At 33.9% G+C, this 12,615-nt stretch overlaps 2 protein-coding genes across 2 annotated transcripts; one reads left to right on the forward strand and one right to left on the reverse strand.

The window, feature by feature from the left end:
- Positions 1-3,622: 3,622 nt before the first annotated feature.
- Positions 3,623-6,189, forward strand: TRIADDRAFT_23405 (uncharacterized protein; the record flags this gene model as incomplete). Its single annotated transcript, XM_002111551.1, has 13 exons — positions 3,623-3,712; positions 3,792-3,897; positions 4,008-4,120; positions 4,201-4,261; positions 4,377-4,531; positions 4,599-4,602; positions 4,668-4,759; positions 4,873-5,014; positions 5,135-5,370; positions 5,541-5,623; positions 5,718-5,812; positions 5,905-5,990; positions 6,061-6,189. Coding segments are annotated over 13 exons (1,392 nt in total), but the record flags the coding sequence as incomplete, so codon positions are not given.
- A 1,531-nt stretch (positions 6,190-7,720) lies between these two features.
- On the reverse strand, positions 7,721-11,910 carry TRIADDRAFT_63283 (uncharacterized protein; the record flags this gene model as incomplete). The annotated part of the gene is made up of 14 exons (XM_002112049.1): positions 7,721-7,844; positions 7,924-8,005; positions 8,121-8,173; positions 8,252-8,313; positions 8,455-8,511; positions 8,624-8,743; positions 8,898-8,945; positions 9,139-9,208; positions 9,313-9,443; positions 9,700-9,749; positions 10,073-10,202; positions 10,312-10,392; positions 10,916-11,022; positions 11,727-11,910. The coding sequence occupies 14 exons, from the start codon at positions 11,908-11,910 to the stop codon at positions 7,721-7,723; spliced, it is 1,299 nt and encodes a 432-aa protein (XP_002112085.1).
- Positions 11,911-12,615: the final 705 nt, after the last annotated feature.

Raw genomic sequence — 12,615 nt, forward strand, 5'->3', positions numbered from 1 at the left:
GAGAAACTGCATGCAAAATCAGACTCATAGTACTGTCCATAGAGAAAGTCAGGAATTTACGAAAACATCAACTACACAGAAGGTCATTTTTTAGTAGTCCATGTCTATGGTCATGATCATGTTACCTGGTGCAGAAATGTGAAGAGAAACTGCATGCAAAATCAGACTCATAGTACTGTCCATAGAGAAAAAAATCAATAATTTAGGTGATACTTGAGTCAATTCCCGCAAAAAAATCCATGGTAGTGTCAGCGACTATCAGGGACTACTGAGTGAGTACACGACTCTCGTCCCTGACCTTGTTTTGCATCGGAGTCCAGTGCCACTCGGAACTCCGACTGTAGGGTACAGTACTTAGTACTGTACAGTTGGATTTCAAAGCGAATCGGAAGGGAGTTGCAAAACACTGACGTACAGTACAGTACAGTACAGTACAGTACAGTACACAGTACTGTACTTTACAGTGTACAGTACTGTACGTCTGTCCTTGCCTTAACCGTGCCGTACAGTACCGTACTGGTACTAGATGGCTACCAAGTTTCTGCAACGCCTACAACACGTGATCTTTGCACGACGTCGCATCGTCAAGCTGTAGCAAAGCACCGGTCAGACTCGAGTGGATTAACCTCCAGGTCCTCTTGCGTGGAAATTTGGGCTTAAAATTAGGATAAATCCTTCAAGATTTCAATTTTGCAGCCAAGTTTCTGCATAAAATACTTTAGTGCAAGAAAATTTTTGATTGTGATTATATCGTCGTCTATAGAAGATTGGACGAGTAAAACTGTAGTATTATAATATCGAATTGTACCTATCGGAGTTGTTGGATATCCACATATAAATCCAGGTGTCCAAATGGCCAGTGACAATGATAGTGATGATGGTGCGGAGGTAAGAAACAATGTCCAGTAGAAGAAAATGAACATATCCAGTTTGCTTCTTCCTACAATGTTCTCTTGCTTGCTATATAGCAAAACAAGGATACTACAGTTAATAGAAACGACACTTCTGCTTGTAAAATTGACGATAATACGCACTACTAAATGCCACTATAATGCAAGGAATACTGTCGATTGTGCAATGTATGGATGGATGCTTTATTAATTATACTATTTCCTTATCCTATCAGATGTTGAGAGTGTACTCCATAACTGATTGCTAGATAAACTACTGTGAATGCAATATGATTGATCAAGCACGCGCGCAAGATGCCGACGTTAAGTCACATTTTGATGTGCTTTTTCACCTATGATAAATCCAACTTACCAGTCGTAGAGATTGACTACATACAGCATAGCATGGCTGAGTCAAGGCCTACTGTAGACCATACAGATAAACCACAGTGCTATGATTAAGAAGATAGAATGGTACAGCACTGTATTTGCGGCTTTATTGGAGATAGGACAACGTCAATAGACTTTATCGATAAATTGCTATCGAAATCAACTTTATCTTGTTACTGTACAGTACCACGAGAGAGCCGACCAGAGACTGGACAACGCATTCATTTATTAATTACTGATTGCATATTCTACTATATACAGCATATACAAACTTCACGTATGACAAAGTATCAAGTATACTACCGGATAGGATGACGATTTGCAAAGTTACAGGCATATTAATTAAATTATAGAAATTACAATTTGTGATGCTTACTTCTAATCATACTGTATCAGCATGTACTCGAGTAATGGTCGGTAATGAGATGTTTAGAGAGCTCAGTGATAGTCTATCTCGTCGTATAGCAACTGAAGCAAATACTTGACGCTTTTATACTTTTGCATAATACTGTACTGTGTAACTACAATTTTAAGTGCCATACAGATACTATGGAAAGATATTGATGCTACGCTTGCTTTGAGATTATGTATTACTTGGTGAATATATCGACCATAGGTTAACTGTGGCTTAAGTTAATTTCTAGATTATTAAAATTACATTCAGCACGTATAGGCTGATATCGGGTATATACCTGTAGTAGTCTGAAATCAAGAGCAGCACTTCTTAACTTATTTTTTTCTTGAATTGAGCTTAATCGACAGTACATCCGCAAGGTTGCTGCAATATAAAGAAGAGCTAGACTATAGTTGCATCGCTTCAGTCTAGAATTCGATATATCATGATATTATAAAGTTATAAATTAAAATTGGAAGAAAAAGTAGACTCTTTGATCTTATAATCCTAGCTTGACTGTGACTCCGTACCCCTTTGTCGATACGACACCATGCGAATCTATTATGCAAATTTGAGTAGTGTATGAATCAATTAAGTAATTAACCAAGTAAGATTGTAAGACAGCGGCGAAAGTGTTGATAGATAGCTTCATATTGACCAGAATTGCAGCTAGTATTTGCGTTAAACAATATGTAAACATTATTCTTTTGCTAAGATGGTTTATCTGGAAGCCCACACCTTATACGTTAATTTGGCTACTTTACTACAAATCCCTTGTAGCATAGGACATAAGTGTACAAGTAGCACCTGTAATTTAAACTTAGGTGAAATGATATTGTAATTGTTATTATTAATGTTAATCTACATTATAGACGAAAAGATCGAGAAGGAAAGCAGATTTCGCAGATAACTTCGTCTTCCAAGTTGATGATGAAGACACCGGTAACTCAGCTGGTTGGGATTTTGAGAATGTTTTGACATTTATTAAAAGAAAAGATGATTTGGTAATATATTTATAGATAAGTAGGTATTGTTAATACTAGACTTTCAGTACTGTACTGCCATTGAAATGAAGCAAAATAAGTATTACATTTAACTTCATATCACGTAAACAGGACTATTAGCAACCCATACGTTATTGTGTGCTTTAGAAGGAAGATAGATACCTAATAGTCATACCATTTTATTAATCTTATTGTAAATTAAAATATAAATAATAGATAACTCACTGCTGTAAATGCCCACAAATAAATAAATTCCATGTTTTGCAGGCCTCTTTTTCCACACTAAACCAAAAAATTTTTGAGAAAAGAAAGGAAAAGAGTCGACCTGTTGAGGTAAATCATATGTTAATGCTATATGCGTACAGTAAGTTCTTATTTTAACATTCACCTATAACAATTAATCACGAAGACATTATTAAATGAAGTATTGAAGTCCTTCTTGTTATATAACACGATAACTCTTTCTTCGTAGTCTACAATTAAATTATACTTTATATTGATCAGAACTCTATCTCCTTATTGTGTAGAATGAAGGAATTGATGATGAAAATGATCATGGTGCAAATTCGTCAAACGTTTCATTTCCTGGTATGATGTATAGCCTACATTTCGATATACTTCTATTAGTCTCGTTTCTTATAGAATACATTGCCACGGAATACTCTTTAATTTCTCTACTGCAACGATGATTACGTATAAAAAATTTTATAAGCTCGATTGTATAATAAAAAAATATCTTAATAAATTCGCCAATTACTGTCTCATCTAAAGATGACGGTACTGACGATGAGGCCTATGAGACCGATGAGAATGAGAAGGATCAGGAGAGTGAGGTAATTTGGTAACGCATAGTAGATTAATTGGAGATCACTTTAACAGAATACTTTGCTTAATTCTGTAAATTAACAGTAATAATGTATAATTTCGAAATAAAATACTAGAATGAAGAAAAGGATGCCTTTTTTGAAAAGCCTCCAGTACAGGATTTAACTAAAAGTTTTAGAGATATAAACTTATCTCGACCATTACTAAAGGTTTTGAAATCGATTTTCAGCGAAAGATTATTTAATACGTCACCTATGCCGCATTAATATTTTTACTATATTCTTAAAGGCAATTAGTACTTTAGGATTCGAACATCCGACGCCAATTCAGTCATCAACAATTCCTATAGCTCTACTTGGCAAGGATATTTGTGCATGTGCAGCAACTGGCACAGGTTTAGTTCGCTAAATTTACTGTTGACTAAATATTTTACGCGTGATTGAAATGTGACAAGATATTGGAAATTGAACCTTGATTAAAATTCTGGCATTGTTTACCTTGCAGGAAAGACTGCAGCGTTCATGCTTCCTATATTAGAAAGATTGATCTATAGACCTAAGAGAATTCCCGTGACTAGAGTTCTGGTACTGGTTCCGACGCGAGAATTGGCTATTCAGGTGTGTATTCAGTTTACCTATAGATTTTAAGTTACCATTTTGCCGTCAGGATTTGAATATACATTTTATCGTGTCCTTAGGTATTTTCCGTTGGAAAATCCTTATGTCAATACACAGACATAGAATTTTGCTTGGCAGCAGGTAAAAAATTTGGTGCATCGATCAGACTTACTGAATATTAATTACTACTATGAAAGTAGTTTCACATGCGTACTGTACTTGCGTTTACTTTGGATTGCTGATTTTATTACTGTAGGAGGGCTAGATATCGCTAGTCAAGAAGCTGCACTTCGACGAAATCCAGATATAGTCATAGCTACGCCAGGACGCTTAGTCGATCATTTACATAATACTCCGTCGTTCGACTTACAGGGTATTGAGATTCTTGTACTTGATGAAGCTGACAGGCAAGTAGATGTTTTAAGGAATTTAATAGCAAATCTCCTACGCGTATCTTAATCCCAAGATTTATAAGTAGATACGTGACATTATGAAATGCACTTAGTTCTTATTAAAATTTAATAATGCGTATACATTAGAATGCTAGACGAACACTTTAAAGATCAAATGGATGAACTGATTCGATTAAGCCCCAAAGGACGGCAAACGATGCTGTTTTCCGCAACCATGACAGACGAAGTAAACTGGCTTGCTATTTGCCATTATTATTAATGTTGCTAGAATAATAATACAAGAGTTAATATTTTACATTAACTGGGATTTCTCAATTTACTATTCTTTGAAACTAAAAGGTGGAAGAGCTGGCTACACTATCTCTCAACAAGCCCATTCGCTTATTTATAAATCGAAATACCGACGTTGCAAATAATCTACGTCAAGAATTTATTCGCATTAGGCCTGCAAGAGAGGATGATCGAGAAGCTATCATAGCCGGTTAATAAGTTTTAAGTTTTAGTTATAGATATTCAAAGTTATTACGTCTCTTCAGTTTTTGGGATAGCAGTATCGAGAATGGTTAGTAAATGCAATCATTTTTTCTTCCATCAATTATAGCTTTGTGTTATCGACAATTCAATGAACGTTGCCTAATTTTTATGCCAATGAAGTGGCAAGTACATCGACTAAGAATAGTCCTGGGATTATTGGGATTATCAGTTGATGAGCTGCATGGCAATCTAACTCAATTGCAACGCTTAGAGGCTTTTAACCGTTTTAAAAAGGGGGAAATTGGTATTTTAGTAGCTACTGATCTAGCTGCTCGTGGATTAGATATTGAAGGAGTTAGAACGGTAACAATATTTCTAAGGAATCAAAGATATTGTAGCATGTAAAGATTACTTAAAAGTCGAAAGTTTGAATTTATTAATATGAATGAATGTATAGAGCGTCAGTTACTTATACCATTCAGGCTAAAATCATCGTAGGAACTAGATTGGTTGATTCATTTCTTACCCTCTAGGTAATCAACTACAATATTCCAGCAACTACTAAGCAATATGTTCATAGGGTAGGTCGAACAGCAAGAGCGGGCCAGTTTGGAAGGTAAAATTCACGTTATCATTGATATTACGTATTCACCTTAAATCAAGCTTCTATAACTATATCAACTTATATTTAATACTCTTCAATATTGCAGATCAATCACCCTGGTGGTGGAAAAAGAGCGAAAATTACTTAAGACCATTGTAAAAAATTCAAAGACGGCTGTAAAAAGTCGAATTATCTCTCCTGGTTTGTTGAACTTATTATGCAATTAATAATATTTGCGTTCGGAAGATTCGAAGGAGATTAAGAATATTTCTTAATCAAATGCGTTTAATTAGAAATTATAACCAAGTATAAAAGAAAAATACAAAAAATACAGGCCGATATTAAAGATATTTTAAAAGCGGAAGAAGAGGAGAAAGCCGTAATATTTACTATTTAGAATGTCATTGTTAATTAGCTGCTTGTGAAGTAAAAATTATGCTAATATTTAGTTTAGAGTCTCTGAAATGGAAGTAAATAAAGCTAAGAATTTAATTATTCATGAAGAAGAAATACATAGTAGGCCAAAACGCACTTTCATTCAAGCTGAGAAACGTGACGGTAACATGATGTTCATGTAGAATTAATGCTTCTTATTTACTCGTATTAATAAAAAATTTCGTTGATTTTGTAATAATTTTGTAATTTTAACACGTGAAGAGCCAAAAAAGAAAAAGAAGAAAAACCCACAGATGAAGGTCAATTCTCAACATTTGTAACATTTTTTGTATAAATATCTAATGATTGGAATTTACTATAATCATCCGATTTCAAACTTAGTAAAGCTGTCCAATGTTGCTATTTCAACAGAACATGTCCTCAGATGAAGTAAAACTTCAGCAGTCTATGTATTATGATATACGTAATATGAAGAGAAACAAAAAAGGGAAAAGGCTTCGTACAGTTATTGAAGATAATGAAAAACCTGCTCAAAGTAATTATTTATAGTACTTCGTAAAATAGTATATTGGTTCCTATAACTACTATAGCGTATATTGTGTATCGTACATAGAAGATTAGCTATCAGGCGGATACAGCACATCACTTTGTGAATATACACTTAGAGAATTTATTAGTAAATGGAGATATACTGTAGTTTTACCAGATTAAGGTAGTCAACGAACGTAGTATCTATTATCGATTCGAGAGCTAAATGTACGTATTTAAATGGCTGTAGGTAAATACAATTTGACACATTGATGTCAATGTAGTCAAAGATGTGGCTAATTCTAATCTTTTTAATTTTTTCATTTCTCCTTGCATTAATATGTAGCTCATAAAAAGAAAACGACCAAAGCTTTGAAGACATTTGATAAAGAATTGACCAATACTAGCAAGAAGGCATTAAAGGAATTTCGAAAAGGGTAGGTTTTTACTGTATAGAGCGTAACATTGATCGTTGCTAACTAAGATTTTTTCTGTACTCTTAATTTTAATATAATAGTGCTGTCATGGATACAAAAAAGAGGAGTAACGGAAAATTTAAATCAAAGAAACGGTAAACAAATCATAAACCTTACTTACTGTGTTGCTAGAATGTTTTGTAATAATGCTAATTACTGAAACTAATTTTCTGATAATATATCGTAAATAAAAAGATTACATGCAATTGACGCTATTGCTATTTCACATTATTTCATAGGTATAAAAGACGTTAGAAATTAAAGCACTCTTGTATTGGATTTAGATCTGTAATAAAAATAAATATTGCCATGCTGCATAATTGCTTGTCTATAAATAGTATTTATTTGATCTCATAGTTTTATGGATACAGCAATTTGTATCTTTTTATCCGACGGCCATAGATGTCATAGTTACAAGCATAAAGATAATTTTAGTCTAACACTGTATATAGTATTGATGGCAAGAAATTTCAGTAATCAGTGAATCATCCGGAACTACTGTACTTGATGACTCACGAAAGCATTGATTGATCACCCATTGAAGAAATAAGTACAATTCACATTATTATGACATCTTAGATACTTATTTAAAGCTGAGCTAGTACGATACGTAAATTATCTATCGATCGACTGAAGCTGATGCTTTTATCTCTAATTTACTGGCAATATAAGAATCTAGAGAATATAGCGATTGTTGTAACGCGGTAAACTAGCGAATTTTTTTATCAAACGGCGAGGGTTGTTCGATGACTGAAAATTTAAGCCCTCTATCATTTAGCTTTTTTATAATATTTGTTTTGCGAAAGGCTGCACCCGGTGTAAAGACGCCACCACTATGAATAATGCAATACAGAATAAGTTTAATCCTCTATAAAGTCCATAGTAAAAGGAAGAATATAAGCTGATACTTACGTGCTGGGTAGCAAATCTCTTTCCTCTAAAATCGCAATTGCTGCTTGTACCATACAAATAGGGGTTGTGACATAGCCGGGTTCTGGAATATTTAATTAAAATATATCTGTTACTAGCACGATCATAATATTGTACGCGAATGATTACAACTGAATGTTTAAATTCGTATGTTGATTTACGAATTCACAAGTTCTAACCTGGTCCTGAGACTTTAGTTACAAAACGCGTGTCTGGTGTTGCACCTTCAGAGCTAAAATTGATTCCGAAATAATTATAAATAGTTAACAAAAGGTGGTCTGATCATTTTAAAATTACAGTATTAGAAGACCTTTTATTTTTATCCTTAAATCCATAACCATAAAATGTTAATGAAAATGTCGTTCCGTCGATCTATTTTATTACAATAAAATCGGTAAGTATGAAGGGTAAAATTGATAGATTGGGATAGAATTATCCGCGCAATAATAATGAGACAACCTTGTTTATGCATAACGTAGTTAATGCAATTAGAACGAGTATAGTATACCGTACCTGTTTCTGTGATGGTCCTCCACGCCGAAAGATACCATTAGAGAAAAGGCCAGGAAACTAATTTGCAGAGTTTATTGTATCAATAGCACAAAAGGAAAATACATTCTATAATTACCAACCAGTAGCTAGACAAATATAGCTTGTGTGAAATCAGGCTATGAATACCAACCGTTAATAACAGGTAACGACCGAATTTATATCCGCTCAGTATGGAGAACAAGAAACCGTAGAAGAGGAATTTATATAAACCAAGCGTAGAGGCGATAGCAATACTGTGCATGCACTGAAACTGTAGGTACATGTACATAATACAAGATTAGAGGATTCATATTGCATTATCCTAATTAAGCTAGTTAATTTTACAAATAAAATATAAACAAAGACATATCTGTAAAGCAAGAAACTAAACGATAGATTGCTGCCATATTGTTCTTTCCACTTACAGGTAGCTCATTTTCTTCTCTATAAAAGTAGCGGAGAGTTCGTTGCACCTATCGGTTTTCAACACATCTTTGATTATTCTTATATTAAACAAGAGTAGCATTTACACGCCCATGCACGTGAAAATTAGGTATCATAGTAGGTTATTATTTTAAGGTTAATTGAGTTATGCAATTTATGCTATGAATTTTCAGCGTGTGTGATTGGGCTTATGCATTAGCGCAAGTTGTTTAAATAACTCACTACTGAGCGATCAGAGCCCATGAATGGAATTCCATAACCATGCGTTTCTTCGGACTTGAAATAGTTACCCCTGAGAAAATATCCATAATGTATTAATTGATTACAAAAATGTCGAAATCTTTTATGATGCGGCATACTTGAAGATTACAAAATTAATAATTTAATACAAATCACCTTCGTACAACAGATTTTGCAGTTTTGGGTAATTTTACCGCGTTAGCTTCTTTTCGCATTTTTCTTAATTTGTTAGCATCAGAAAATCCATGGACAGCAGACTCCCATGTCGCAAAATTTACGGCAGTGCCCTTTTAGATATCAATTAATTATGAAAGTTACTAGGTGATTAAAAAGCAATTAAGGACCATAATTTACTCAACTATAATTCTATTGAAAATTATCTATCAACAGTATTTGACAGTTGACAGGCGGTAATACATAGCTATAAAAATTTCACTATATCGTTAAATATCCAGTACATTATGTCGAATCTATAGTTAGTAAATAGTACAGTAGAGTACTATATTTGATGTAATTGAGATTCATTTATCATTATTTCTTTACCGCTGGTCCGGAATTAAGATTTATATAGCAGTCAACTACACCTAATTGTCCTATAATAGAAAAAAGATAAAAAAATTGAAACGTAAAATATAACGTTTGCCAGTGCTACATTTATTAATTTGATTAGGACTCTAATAGTTAAGACTTGCATACTATTTACTGCTATGTACGAAAGGATTGTAGATGCCATCATATACGGTACTCTTTCGTTTGTACAGATACTTTTAAAATTGGCATGGTAATATAGTATTTTCAGATTGTTATTTCGTTACGTGAGTATTCATTTATTGATTTAATTTATTAAAAATAAAGCATGAATTATTATATTATGATTGAATAATTAATCATTTTTTGAACTGTTGGTATTACATACCAGGAAAGCTATCTCTTGTAAAGGTAACACCCAGGTCGGCAGGTATGGAATCTGCTCCGCAACTACCAACTACGTATGTGTTAGCATCTTTTGCTTTATTATGATATTTCAATTCCATTTCTTCTAAGAACTAAGGAATAATATTTATGAGAATACAGTATATTATCGCAATCAGTTTAATGCAGACATTCAAGATAGATTAGATTTGTTTAACATTTGATCCAAAGTATAGAACGCACCTTAGGCTCGCCAGATATATCGACGTGATCGCAACCTTGCTCTACCGCATTTCTGACAACTGCTTCACCGTAGAATCGATACTAAAATAATTTATAAAAGTATAATATTTAGGTGCAACTATGGAAGGCGATAGTAGACTCTACATTATAACGATTTAAAGGAGTCTTAGTTGTCTACTTGTCTAATTTCACTACATGTCAACTAACTTAATATCTATACGGTAATATTGCATTATGACATTCTAGCACAAGTGCTATAAGGTTTATAATGATTTTAGGGATCTTATAATATACACGTATGTCTGCAAACAACAGGCTATTCTATAGTGCATTGCACCTTTGCATCAACTACTGTAGCTAAAAGTAGTATTAATAATTTTCTGGTTGGAAAGATCTTAGTCACATGGAAAATGATTGCAGTAAAATAATAATAATAATAATAATAATTATGCCTAATACTGATATGTAGCATAATTAGTTTCGCTATGTTGGAATTAGTTTGTACGAAAATGGTATCTTCAGATATTCTACACTATGCTGTACGATATGAATGACTGTAATACGGTATAATTAATCATTACTAATGTTTTAATGATGGTATTACCGGGCCAACGCAGTTAAGGACAATTTTGGTCATACTGCACATTTCTCGGATTGAATTTTCATCCTTGGAATCAGCCTTGATAATTTCAATATCCTGAAGGTTGATACCTGCATAGCATAGAGAGTAGAAAGGAACCAAGCCGTTAAAACGCTTGCAATAATAATGGAGCGTAAGGTGGACAAGCATGTCGTAGTTGTAATACTGTCATTTGTAAGCATTTAATGAAGATATTTATTCAAAGTAGGGTAGAGCTTTGAGACAGGTATAATAATTTATTAACAGCCCATGTATTAGTATAAAACGTATTCTTAAGCGACTATCAAACTGCATACGAAAAGTGCGATACTATGAGATGACATCTTGTGGAGCCATAGCAACTAATGGTCTACATTGATCGATTTTTTTAATTATATCAGTTCTCCACTACCAAGTGATATCAGTACTGAACAGTACAGCTCCGGTTGGCAACAAACAAATATTCGATTCGAAATCTTCTTCAATATACATACAGTAGTTACAACATAAGGACCCCCTTCAAAGCTGGATGTAAATTGGCAAGAGGAGAGGGTTTCAAAGAGTTACCAAGCGTTAACCTACAGCAGAGAGGCTTGTTGATGTCAAAATGCCTGCATATTCTACAGTACTAGCCAGTATTGTGTTACCAATGTACAGCATACTGCAGACTGGCGAGTCTGATTCGCAATATTATCTCAATGCATATGACTGATTTCAATCGGCTATAACATGACTCTAAAGTACTGTATGTAGAAGATATAAAATCCTACAATTCATCAAGACAGCATTTTATAACCTGTTATCTTGGCGATTTCATCAACGACTTGCTGTAATTTCGATCGATTTCTGCCGGCAACAGCCCATTTTATAGGTCGATTTTTGTTGGTATTTTGCACTAATGCCAATTCTTTCACAACGTATTGGCCCGTGAAACCAGAAGCGCCATAGATAATCATATCATATTTTCGATCTGAAGCCATTTTCTTAAATTATGTGGGATCCTTGCGAGCTTTCAATTGCAAAACAGACAAATTTGCTGCAGTAGCCGAGAAGAATTGTTGCTAAAGGAGGTCAAAGCCCAAATGGGTTGATGACCCCCGCAGACTTTTTTAGACCGTTATAGACTATGATATCGAGTCTGATAGAAAATACTGTCGATTAAGCACTTAATTCAGTCATCCTACTATTCCTTAGAAAGCTGACCTGCTTACAGATAGGCGGGTGGACAGACCTAGAAAGGAGCTTTTTTCCCAGGCCTAACATAGATTGAGCCTAATTAATGCTCAACAAGCCCAGAAGAGGAGCTTGAAAATCGATATTAATTAGGATGATCGATTTAAATTATCTTCATAGCATAAAGTGACACAATTTAGATCTACTTTTGCTTTCAATATTGCGAATAATCGAAATTTATAGTGACTACACGTATTCTTGACATTGAAATTTATAAGTGGTATGCAAACTATAACATGCAGTTGGTCAGACTTTCTATACTGATTGCTGTGAAAAGTTGATCTCATAATTTCCTATGTAGCATTATATTGCATAGGTAAGTATTACAAAATAATAAATTGCGCCATAATTGGATGACATAATATTAATAACAATTTTGCTACGTATCGTGGTCAAGGATGAAAGGAATATGAGCGCTTTTTAGGAACGTAATAATTTCTATACTAACATAC

Source organism: Trichoplax adhaerens, genomic scaffold, assembly GCF_000150275.1.
Source record: "Trichoplax adhaerens TRIADscaffold_4 genomic scaffold, whole genome shotgun sequence".
Classification (NCBI taxonomy): domain Eukaryota; kingdom Metazoa; phylum Placozoa; class Uniplacotomia; order Trichoplacea; family Trichoplacidae; genus Trichoplax; species Trichoplax adhaerens.